The following is an 11,603-nucleotide window of genomic DNA, read 5'->3' on the forward strand; positions in this document are numbered from 1 at the left end:
GGGCAACCAGCTGTTTAAAACTTTTAACCACTTAAAAGCAGTCTGTTGGACCAAATATTGGTGCTTGAGCAAAAAAATGGGCCATTGTACTACATTTTCTAATACACAAAAACATGCAATGAAGCTCTAGTTTATTTTACAGTGTACACACTAATGTTTTTGCTGCAAGTGACATAAGTGCTCAGTTTCTGTCTATGCTTCGGAAAACATTTCAGAAACTGCTTTTTTAATTGGAAAAGATGCAGCTCTGGTCCTTTGATGTATTGCAAATACAACACAAGACCGTCATAAACCAGTAAAAGCATCAAAAAAATTTAGTAAGAATGGCTGCTGCTTGCTTCCATAAAGCCTAGAGTACCAGTACTACTCTCGGTAGTTAAGGCTCTATGGCACGGTGGGCCTGTAGGTGCATGAACCAATCAGGAAGGCAAGCACATCTACAGTAGGTACGCGCAAGAATTTTATCATCTTGTGCTTTGTTGGTGACCTGTCCTTTATTCCCACTTCGCATTGTTGTTGGCCGGGGTTTAGTTGCCCATGCAAGCATCTGTATCTGGGGGCCCCACGTCCTCAGTACTGCTACACAGTGCAGATACCAGTATTAAATTTCAAGTCTTCTAGGTTTAGGATTTACAAATGCAGTAAGACTGCTCCTCACCTCGGGCCCACATTCTCGAGGGTGAAGATCTTAGCAGCTGTTGGGTAGACATTGAGGAACGTTGCCAGGGTGGCGGCAATGTCCACCGTGTACGTGATACGGTCGAGCAGCTTCCAGAAAGGCATAAGGCACAGCTCTGAAAACTCCGCCTTGCCCTCGTCCAGGCGCCGTGGCATGGCGTTGAAATCGCTGTCATCCTGGGACTGGATGGACTGCTCTGCCCTCTCAAAAGACTGCAAATTTTGAACAGTCATCGTAAGTAAAGCAGCAGCTAATAATACTGCAACATCGCATGCCCCGGTAAACACGCAGATACAAGACAGCAGACATCTATGACGAATATGAAGGAGGAGTGTAAATTTTTTGCCTAATAAGAGATAATATCTCTCTCCCTCTTTCTTTTTTTGCAGATCACTTATGAGGCAGGGCTGCATCCAGAGGATCAGATACAAGTGTGAGGAGGCATTCTGCATGCTCATTACTTGCGTGCTAAAAATGCCACCAAGTGTGGAGGGAGAAGGGAAAGGTGGGCAGTGTCCCCTATGCCAGTCTTTTCAGCGACACTGATTTTAGTTATGTGTGTTGACCAAGTCAGCGAATACTGGTTGTTCCGTTCTGTCAGTCACTGTGCCGAGTTTCAAGTCTCATCAGATGAAGTGAACTCGAAATGTGGTCAATCAAGAGCGCAGACACCGATGTGCACAATGAAACAAGAAGACTGGTTTTATGGAAAACCATGCAAAGATCTTGAGCATAATAGCAACCAGCCCAAACTACTACCTTCTATGCAAAGATCTCCTAAACACCAAGCTTTCCGAATAAAGGAAAGAAGTGTTAATTTCAAGGGCTCGTTTTCTTTGTTATACACAATATTAATGAGAACTAAAGACAATAATGCCAAGGAAAGTATAGGGATGTTTTAGTAATAATTGTAAGGTAATTGTGAAGAAAGAAAAGTGGACGAAAAGATAGCATGCCGCGGGCAGGGACCGAACCTGCGACCTTCGAATAATGCGTCCGATGCTCTACCAACTGAGCTACCGCGGCGGCCATCCCCCGTCCATTTATAGGGTATATATGTGCATTAAAGTGGGAGCGTCAGTCAGCGCCGCCCGTAGCCATGACGGCGAGTGTGGAAACACTCTTTTTCTGCCTGTTGGCGTCACGTAGCACGTGAACTTATTACGAGCTGGCAGCTGACACATAATCCCTCGCATACTACCTGAAAGCTCAAGTCTGCCAGAACGAGACACTCGCTAGAATGAAGGAAAGAAGTGTTAATTTCAAGGGCTCGTTTTCTTTGTTATACACAATATTAATGAGAACTAACAGACAATAATGCCAAGAAAAGTATAAGGGATGTTTTTAGTAATAATTGTAAGGTAATTGTGAAGAAAGAAAAGGGACGAAAAGATAGCATGCCGCGGGCAGGGACCGAACCTGCAACCTTCGAATAACGCAACGCCAACAGGAAGAAAAAGAGTGTTCCACACTCGCCGTCATGGCTACTGGCGGCGCTGACTGACGCTCCCACGTTTAAATGCACATATACACCCTATAAAGTGGACGGGGGGATGGCCGCCGCGGTAGCTCAGTTGGTAGAGCATCGGACGCTTGGTGGTGTTTCATAGTTGTCTTATCAAGAATGAGGCAATGTAGAGGCCGAATTGTATTATGTACGTGATTTGGTGCAACCAAAATGTTGCCGACAACACTTTACACGTGCTAGGCAAAAATGCCATTTCCTCAGCCTCTCCTCCTCTTTCAACTTCTGTGGAAGCCCAACTGATGTGGCAGACAAGGGTCTGCTCCCTTCAAGTCCGAAGTTCCAAATCTGCCTCGTAGACGTTGATATATAAGAACATCTGAAATTCTGGATGCTAAAAAGCTTCGGCTTCCGATTTTTCGGACTTCCTGCATAAATTTCAGGTCCAAAACAGCATTAACTGAGCCCCCACCTCCGCCACATCTTTCATCTCCATGTTGGAACCAGCGTTTTCTTGAGTTAATACATTTGCGACCATAGCGGAGCTTGAAAGGCAGCTTTACCGCTATACCGGGGTGTGATGAGGTGAAGCATTTTGAAAACCTAGGGACCACTTCCAATCGGACGTTGACTCTCTCTTGGCTAAGTTCGACCGTAACGGAGCTTGAAAGGCAGCTTTGCCGCAATACCGGGGTGTGATGAGGTGAAGCATATTGAAAACCTAGGGACCACTTTCAATCGGACGTTGTCTCTTGGCTAAGTTCGACCGTAACAGAGCTTGAAAGGCAGCTTTGCCGCAATACCGGGGTGTGATGAAGTGAAGCATATTGAAATCTAGGGTAGAGCACTGCACGGGCTCGGGCCTACCCGAAAACCCGGGCCCGGCCCGGCCCGTGGGCCGGGCCGGGCCGGGTAAAGTAGTTCTCACGGCGGGCCCGGGCCGGGCTCGGGCTTGAAGCTTCGGGCTTAGGGCCGGGCCCGGGTTTGAGATGGCGGGCTCGGTCGGGCCGGCTTGGAATTTGCTGGGTTCTTAAATGGACACTATAATGAAGCACTGAAGCGGTTTTAGACTGATAAAGTGAAGTCTAAGAACTCGAATGTCATTCATTTCACGATCGTACGTTTATTATCAGACGAGAAAATCAAGGTCAGAATTCCATTTTTTAAATTTCGCGCCAAAATCTCGGAGCGGGACGCCACGGATTTCAAACTGTACTGTCGTATTTGGGACATTGGCTCTATAAAATTTCCTGAAACTTGGTATGCTAAGTCTATGGCCCCCTCAGAGGTCAATGTACTTCATTTTTAGTGATTAGGAACTACGTAGGCCCCATTAGGACGCCGTCAGAATCGAAGATGTCGCGGTGTCTGCTGCGCGAACTTAAAGGGGCGTCGCCACCCGCATTTACCTTTTTGCGCGTTTTTCCGACTTACCAAGAGTCTTTTCCCGGCGAGCGTGGTGATTTTAGGAATTGCTAAGGAGTAATTTACTGATAATAGAGAACTTGTTTTTCTTTCTAGTGCCCCTTCATGTTTGTTCCACATACCTTGTGTATACATACATATATGTTTCACATTTTCTCTCGAAAAAAAAAACTATTTTTTTATGTGGGGCAAGCTATTTAGAGAAATTTTATTAGAGACAAGTACTGAACTTCTTTTTGTGCTTTGCATATGGGCGGCTACTTGATTATTGTTAAACGGGCGAGCTAAAAGTAGATATACCAGGCGCTTATATAGTTAAAATGTCGTTATTCTGTGCTTTATTTGCATTCGTTATGATTTTATATCCCAAATGTTATCCTGTAATCGCAGTAATAAATGTAATATAATAAATATATACCTGTAACTTATCGCAAGACCGATCATAGAGCTCCAAAGCGAGGAAACGTTTTTGAAGTTTCCAGCCCTCCACTAAAACGAAAGGACTGCACGGAGTCTCGTTACATAGAATTCCTATAAGAGACATTCTTTTTCCGTGGCTTCGTCATGGCCCCCAGTGGTCATGTGAAACGAGATGGACGTGCACAGCCTGCTTGGTGCGCCCAATTTGTTAACATTTGTACTTTCGCCTCTTCCCGCTATATCAGGGGTCTCAAACCCCATCTCAGCTAACGGGCCGCATTCACCAAAATTTACTCCCGTAAGGGCCAGGACAGTAACGCAGCTTAAAGCGCGAGGGGGGGCGGGGGAGGGGGGGGGGGCTAGGTCGTACCAAATGTCAGCTAACGTTGCCATTTAAAAGAATAGCTTTCCCATATGTCACATATGGGTCGTTTCTGAAGGGTATTTGGCGGCAAGATTCCAACATATCGATACTTATCTTCAACATGACTAAAATCAGGACGCCGATTTTGAAATATAGTTTTGCTTCACGGTTAGGTATTAAGGGTAGTTGGCGGCAAGATTCCAACATATCGATACCTGTGTTCAACATGACTAAAATCAGGACGCCGATTTTGAAATATAGAGTTTTGCTTCACGGTTAGGTGTGTGAGAGCTACATGACACTGCCACAACACCGTTGGAATCTGCAGGAATAGCATAGCTTCAAACAGCATAAGGCGCGAGGCAAAATATATTCGCTTGACGAAATATCAGGCTTGAAAAAAGACAATTAAGAATTCCGTGCCGGGTTATGTCCCTTTACCTCGAACAATAGGCATTCAATGAATACGCGTCGAGAAGCTTATTCGCGCCTTTATTACCAAATTGTAACGAACACCAAAAATAGATCGAAATCGCTTCGTGCACCTCCTGCCAGTCCTACCCGCGTAGTGCAGTGGTCACCTTCTCCCAGTACAACAGTATCGTTAGGAAGTCATAAAGCATTATGATACGGAAGAAAAGAAGAGCGCGGTGCAAACCGTTCATAACATACGCTGCTGAAAACTGCAAGCAGAATCCCTCAGAAAGGAGTTTTATAGGTGATACTGAAGAGTGTCACACGTTCGGGAAATAGAAATGAAATAAGCTGCACAGCTACATTCATTCTGCAGAGGTCCACAAAGACATCCTGAATTTGCTCCATTGGTGGAAGTTAGAACAACGACTGCCGACGCCTTCACATTTCGCAAGGCAGATGTGCACCCCTGCGGCTAGCGCGGCAGTGCAAGAAACTTTAGCGGGCAGGATATGTAATACAACGGGTATGGCGTGCTTAAAGCCGGAATCTCTAGATAATTTGAATTTTTGCACAATAACACGTGAAGAAATAAACTATAAATATGCCACAAAGACTTATGGACTGTATATAGTAGCCGTGTGACATATGAAATATATATGATATATGAAAAGAATGCTACCAGAAATACATTTTTCGTCCTTTCGGTTGCCTATACGTATTTCTAAAAGTACACGTGGTGCACACGGTTCGTTATAATTTTTATCTAGGTTAGTGTACATACAGCAAGGTAATAAACTTGCCTTTCTTCCTCCATCTTGCTGTGGCAAGGTACTATCATGCTGAAGACGTGTTACACATCCAGAACGGCACACGATTGGCTTTGTCGTTAGAGCATGTTTTAAGTTTCAGTAAAGAGCGCAATGAGAGCGTTGTGTTCTCTGTCTCCTCTGTTTTTATTGCATTTCCTATCGAAACTGAACTCATGCTCCAAATCACTTTCCTTGCTGCAATATCTGCTACAAAACGCTCTTGATGATCCCCATTGCATTAGCAAAAAAAGAAAAAAAGTTATAGTATACCATTGCCGAACAGACGTTCATTGTACCCAGTATGTCCACTCAACTCTTTCCTCCGTGAGCCCCTTTTTACACGAAATTACCGTAGGTTAAAGTAGAATTGTTAGCGAAATATTCGCCAACAAAGCGTACATATTTGCTACTTAAAACACTTTGCTGTAGATTCTATGTTCTGGGCAACACCACCTATAATATTGGCTCGGGCCTCTGTCGGGCCTGATCTGCCGTCGGGCCGGTCGGGCCGGGTAGGCGAAATTTTTTCTCGGGTTCGGGCCGGCTCGGGCCGCGTATTGAATCACCGGGCCGGGCTCGGGCGGGTAAACTTGAACGAGTTCCGGGCCCGGGCCGGGCATCACGGCCCGTGCAGTGCTCTAATCTAGGGACCACTTCCAATCGGGCGTTGACTGTGTCTTGGCTAAGTTCGACCGTAACGGAGCTTGAAAGGCAGCTTTGCCGCAATAGCGGGGTGTGATGAGGTGAAGCACATTGAAAATCTATGGACCACTTCCAATCGGACGTTGACTGTGGCTTGGCCAAGTTCGACCGTAACGGAGCTTGAAAGGCAGCTTTGCCGCAATGCGAGAGTGTAATGAGGTGAATTATATTGAAAATCTGAAGGGGTCACTTTCAATCGGACATTGACTGTAGGTATTTGTTTTCGGGAAGTTCGAATAGTAAAATTCCAGTGTGAATCGAATTGAATAGCAAACACTATTCGAAAAATATTCGAAATTTCGAATATTCGCACACCCCTACCTACAATATAACTGTTGGGGTTTCACGTCCTAAAACATTGATATGGTTATGAGAGACGCCGCGGTGGACGGCTCTGGAAGTTTGGACCACCTGGGGTTTAACATGCACCTAAATCTAAGCACATGGGCCTCTAGCATTTTGCCTCCACTGGAATGCAGCCACCGCAACCGGGATTCGATCCTACTACCTTTGGGTCAGCAGTCGAGCACCACAACCACTAGACTGCCACTAGAACACCGCGGTGGGTGTGTATCATCTGTATCAAAGCTCACCATAAGCATGGTGTCCTCGATGTCCTTCAGGTCCGAGCTGTACTTAGGCTGACAGTTCATGATGTGCTCCACCATGCGACACACCAAGTCGTGGTTCGACCTCTCAAACAACATGCAGATGTCGAAGATCTTGGGAATGTCGAAGATGAAGTTTTCGTAGATGAGATCCGCAAATTTCTCTTTGTCAATGAAGTTGACCTGCAAGTGCGCAAAGTTTTGAACAAAGTCTCACAGTTACAGTGCTCTTTGGAACTCAATTTCTAGATTCAATGTTCGCCGTTGAATCTAGAAACATCGTTCATCGAGGCATCTTTCTCCCCTGTGCGCAGTTACAATTCCTGTGTTCCACAACTTGTACGCGGCGGCGAGTGCCAATTGCTTTCACAAAATAACCTTCCAATAACTTTTCAAAAAAGGCATGTTTATTGCAACCACCTTCAGCTGTATCTAATGAGCAATTCATCTGGTTCGGCTCTACAAGGTAGCTAACATTATGCCAAAACTTATGGTATTTCCATAATACAAAGCATTACTTACATACCTTGAAAGCATAGCTTCCTGCACACCTTTTCTTTGCATGTCATAGTGCCCTTACATTTATTATTACAATAAAAGCTCGTTAATTCGACACCCATTAATTAGTAAATTCAGATAACTCGGACGGCTCTAGTGGTCCCGGCCAAAGTGGGACCAAACCTTCGTCAATTCGTCAGAATTGGGCTCCACACCGCTCAATTCGGGCAAATGCTGACGGCTGCCGCTACACAAAAGTGTGGTAAAGCAGCGCTGGCACCACTGGAGCGAAACCGAAACCTGAGTGACATCGCCATCGTCCTCAACTAGTGGGGGCGATCGCAGCGTCACCGAACGACGGCGTCTTCTTTCTTCGCTCCACTGCGCCTCCGACGCCATTTTCCCTTGTGTTGTGTCGGCACCATCTCTTCTTGCGGAGTTCTCTTTTTTTCCCCCGTTGTGACCGTGTTTACATGTGAGGCCTGAGCATGCGGCAGTAGCTGACGATGGCATCGACGAGGCGTCAGCCGAGTCCACCGACGATGACTGCCCGACCTTCGATGCTGTCCTTCCCACAGATATGACCCTTCAGGACTACATCGCGATTGATGAATGTGTCGCCACGACTGGTCTCCTACCCGATCAAGAAATTATTAATGATGTAGTGACCTCATCGCACCTCACGGGAAGTCTCGGAGGCACTTTTGATATTAGAGGACGTTTGCCTGAGCACTTCCAACAGTTTGCGTGCTGTTGGCCATTTGAAAGAGTTAAGAAAAATTGTAATGTCAGCCGGAATCTGCGCGAAAACACAGACGACCATTAAAAAATACTTCAGCAAATAAAGGTATGCTTCTCCAACTTGATTTCAATGTTGTTTTTCCTGTTCATTCGTTAATTCGGCATTTGGTTAATTCGGACATTTTTTCCGGTCGCGTGAAATCCGAATTAATGAGCTTTTACTGTATTATTATTATTATTATTGCATGAAAATTCAAGAAATGCTTTCACTGCATTTTTGTCAGTGCTATTTCTTCTTTTTAATGAAAAAAGAATGAAGTTAAGCAAAATATTTGCAGATTTCTTTGCTCATATACCACACTTTTTTTTTGTTCAGTACATTATTGATCCAATCCTTGCTTACAATCTTTCCCTGACCAGAGCTTAAAAAATTTTCACTGCACCATAACAGCCCAAGTAAAATAAAATAAAGTAAAACCTGGATATAACGAAATTGACAAATTCCTGAAAAAAATTCGTTACAAACAGGTTTTCGTTACATGCAGTTTCAGCGCGAAAATTCGAAAGAGAAACAGGCAAATTAAACAAAAGGGGAACTGAAGGTAGAGCTCACCCAAAACATTTATTTAGTGGCAAAAAATTGCGTTGTTTTGCTCTATTGCTTATCGTGAGGGATGGCAATACTGAACATCTGTAGGATATCAATATAAAACTGCTTCGTCATCGTCTAGCCGTGGCCTCCAAGATTAGCTCCGGCAACGCGCCGTCGCGTTGCCGGAGCTAATTGCAAAGGCCATGGTCTAGCAAACCTACAGCGCAGTGCAAGACGAGAAACCGCATGACGAGTCGACCTTCAGAGATCCGTCATTGTCACCGTGGTCTTGGGCAGTTTCCACCAATGCCTAATCTGACATCTCGGTAGTGACGACACAGTTGTCCGCATTAAAAAAAATGAATCGCAAAGCTGGACGTCGTCAGGGGCTGCTCCACACGTGTGCATGGCGTCGAAAACGAAGAGCGAACGGCACGGATACCATGCGCTCTCCATATGCAGTGTGGCCCCACATATGCGGCGCGAAATCGAGGCGGAACGACAGAGACCAAGAATTTTTTTGCGTGGCGTCACCTGGTGTCATGCTGACGAAGTGCAATTCTGAGACTTCTGCAACAACCAAAGAGTGGCGATTTTTCTTTTTTCCTTTTTTTTTTTTGAAGAAAGCTGTGCGGTTAGCGTGGGGCACCTGGAAGCGGCTGGATGAGGTTTGAAGGGGGGGGGGCTTGAGGGGCGCAGGCCCACCTCAAGCAAGCCTGCATGCACGCACGAGCACTCGCTCTTGCCTCGCAGCCACCAGGGCTTCAAGCGCGCCATGCGTGATGCCGCAGCTTTGCGCTCCGTCGTTGGGGGGGAACCGCAGATGATGCATGCGACTCCTGCTTGTGCCAAAATGGCAAAATTCGGGGCAAAATCTGTACATTGTCGGCAGCGAAAATTCATTTATCAAGGGTGTCTCTCGCTGCCACTTTGTTACATAGAGGTCGCAAATACGTGTGCTTCTATGCAGTAAAGGCGGTGAATACAAGAACTTCGTAATATTGAGGAATTCGTTGCATGGAGGTTTGTTATAGGCAGGTTTAACTGTACCTACTGTTGGTATATGTTTAACCTATACCAACACAATGATGTAGCAGTTGAAATTAAAGAAGTTTAGTCATTCTCTTTTAGTCATTCCATTCTTACAGAAGAACTAACAAAAAGTAGGTTTTGAAAAAAAAACATCAGTACTACAGCAAAAACCCCAGCGATACGATCAGGTCTCTCAGTGTCCTTTTATAAAATGCCAAGAAGTGTGAGAGGGAGAAAGGGAATTTTTTCGAGGGGCTCATTTCTTTGTTATACACAACCAAACGAATCCAACAAAGTTAGGCCAAGGAAAGTGTAGGGGACATTAACTGTTGCCTTTAACTGTTGTGTAGCAATCATGACGTAAATTGTAATGAATTAAAGTGAATGAAAGATCACCCCATCGGTGGTATCTGAACAAGCAAACTTTGTATACTTTTTCGTTCACTTTAATTCGTTATAATTTACACTATAATTACTACACAACAGTTAAAGGCAACAATTAATGCCCTCTCTGCTTTCCTTGGCTTAACTATCTATTGGATTCATTTGGTTGCGTCTAACAAAGGAGTATGAGGCATCAAGTCGTCGACGTAAGTTCTCAGTCCCCACCTTGGACTCCTTATTCGTGGAAAGACGAAGGAATGTTCGGAACACCAACTTATGCACTCGTTCGTCGGCCTCCTGCATCTCCTTTGTGATGGTGTACCGGTGCAGTCCCGTGTACCTGGTCGACAAAAAAAAAAAAAAAAAAAAAAAAGCACGTTGTTCAACTCGGCAACTGCAACAAAGTAAGCATTTATGCAGCCTGCACAACTGCAATGTTGGCTCAATTGACTGCACATCATGTATTTTTAAGTAAACACTGCCACAAAGTTATGAAAATGCTACCAGCTTGCAGTCCAGTTTCAACGATCCGTACTCGTTAGTAATATGATGTCTAATAAGTACATGAAATCTGGCCCTTATTTTGTGAACGTGGGCACATCCAGTGGTCCCGATTAAATTACGATTCTGCTTGCATAGCAATTTCATGACAAGGCACTGCAGGTAATGGTCAAGAACCTTTGTTGGGATTACCTGGACAAAATATAAGTGTACGTAGATATGGCTATTATGATATTAAATCACACAATTAATGTAAGTGTAGATGGATACGGCTGTTATGACATTAAAATGACACAATTTATTTTTAAACAGAAACCTATTGATTTACATGCATCACAGCACCCAGAAAGCAATTAAAAAGCATGCACTGGTAATAACCCCAACAGTTATTGTGGGGTAAATAGAAGAAAAACATGAATGAAAATACCTCGACCCGTACCACAAGTATAACGGGTTTGGTAATAACCACAGGCAAACCAGAGCACTGCTTCGATTCTACAAGTAAGGAGCGTCTAATAATGCAATCTCACTTCGTTTGTACTTAAAACAACAGCCGCCAGAAAGACTGGCTCCGTATCTCGTTTTCTCGGTTGCTTGAGCTCGTCAGCTTGCCTCCTATTTGCCTTGTATCGTATAGTGGTTGCCTCAGAAAACGTAGGTGCTTACCAGTACAGTAAGCACCTACGTACAAATCAATGCAAAAGAATTTTTTGGCACAGTCCCCAGGGAGATGCACATGTAAGTCCATGTGCCCGTAACAGTGCGACAGCGAAAGAACAACGAGTGGGCGAATCCTGGAGATGATGAAATACTTAAAATAGCAAGGAGATGCAAACAGAGGCACTTGAGGTCTCAAAAAAGGTTCTATTTCAGGACAGCACATTTACCACAAAGACTAGCACCTATATGATGCAGTCAACACAGAAAAAGAGTATGCTGCAAATTTTGCCACAACAATAAATTAGA

The 11,603-nt window shown here is 44.7% G+C and overlaps 1 protein-coding gene and 1 non-coding gene across 2 annotated transcripts in view; both read right to left on the minus strand.

Annotated features, from left to right (window-relative positions):
• LOC119387010 (activating signal cointegrator 1 complex subunit 2) overlaps window positions 1-11,603 on the minus strand; it is a gene marked incomplete in the record, with an annotated part of 88,353 nt that overhangs the window by 17,598 nt on the left and 59,152 nt on the right. Inside the window, 3 exon segments of the mRNA XM_037654314.2 lie at window positions 659-891; window positions 6,875-7,072; window positions 10,362-10,476. Of these exon segments, the coding sequence (XP_037510242.1) occupies window positions 659-891; window positions 6,875-7,072; window positions 10,362-10,476 (546 nt within the window).
• On the minus strand, window positions 1,633-1,705 carry Trnam-cau (transfer RNA methionine (anticodon CAU)). Its single transcript has one exon. It is a non-coding gene; the product is annotated as a tRNA-Met (tRNA).

The sequence above is a fragment of the Rhipicephalus sanguineus genome, chromosome 3 (assembly GCF_013339695.2).
Source record: "Rhipicephalus sanguineus isolate Rsan-2018 chromosome 3, BIME_Rsan_1.4, whole genome shotgun sequence".
Classification (NCBI taxonomy): Eukaryota; Metazoa; Arthropoda; class Arachnida; order Ixodida; family Ixodidae; genus Rhipicephalus; species Rhipicephalus sanguineus.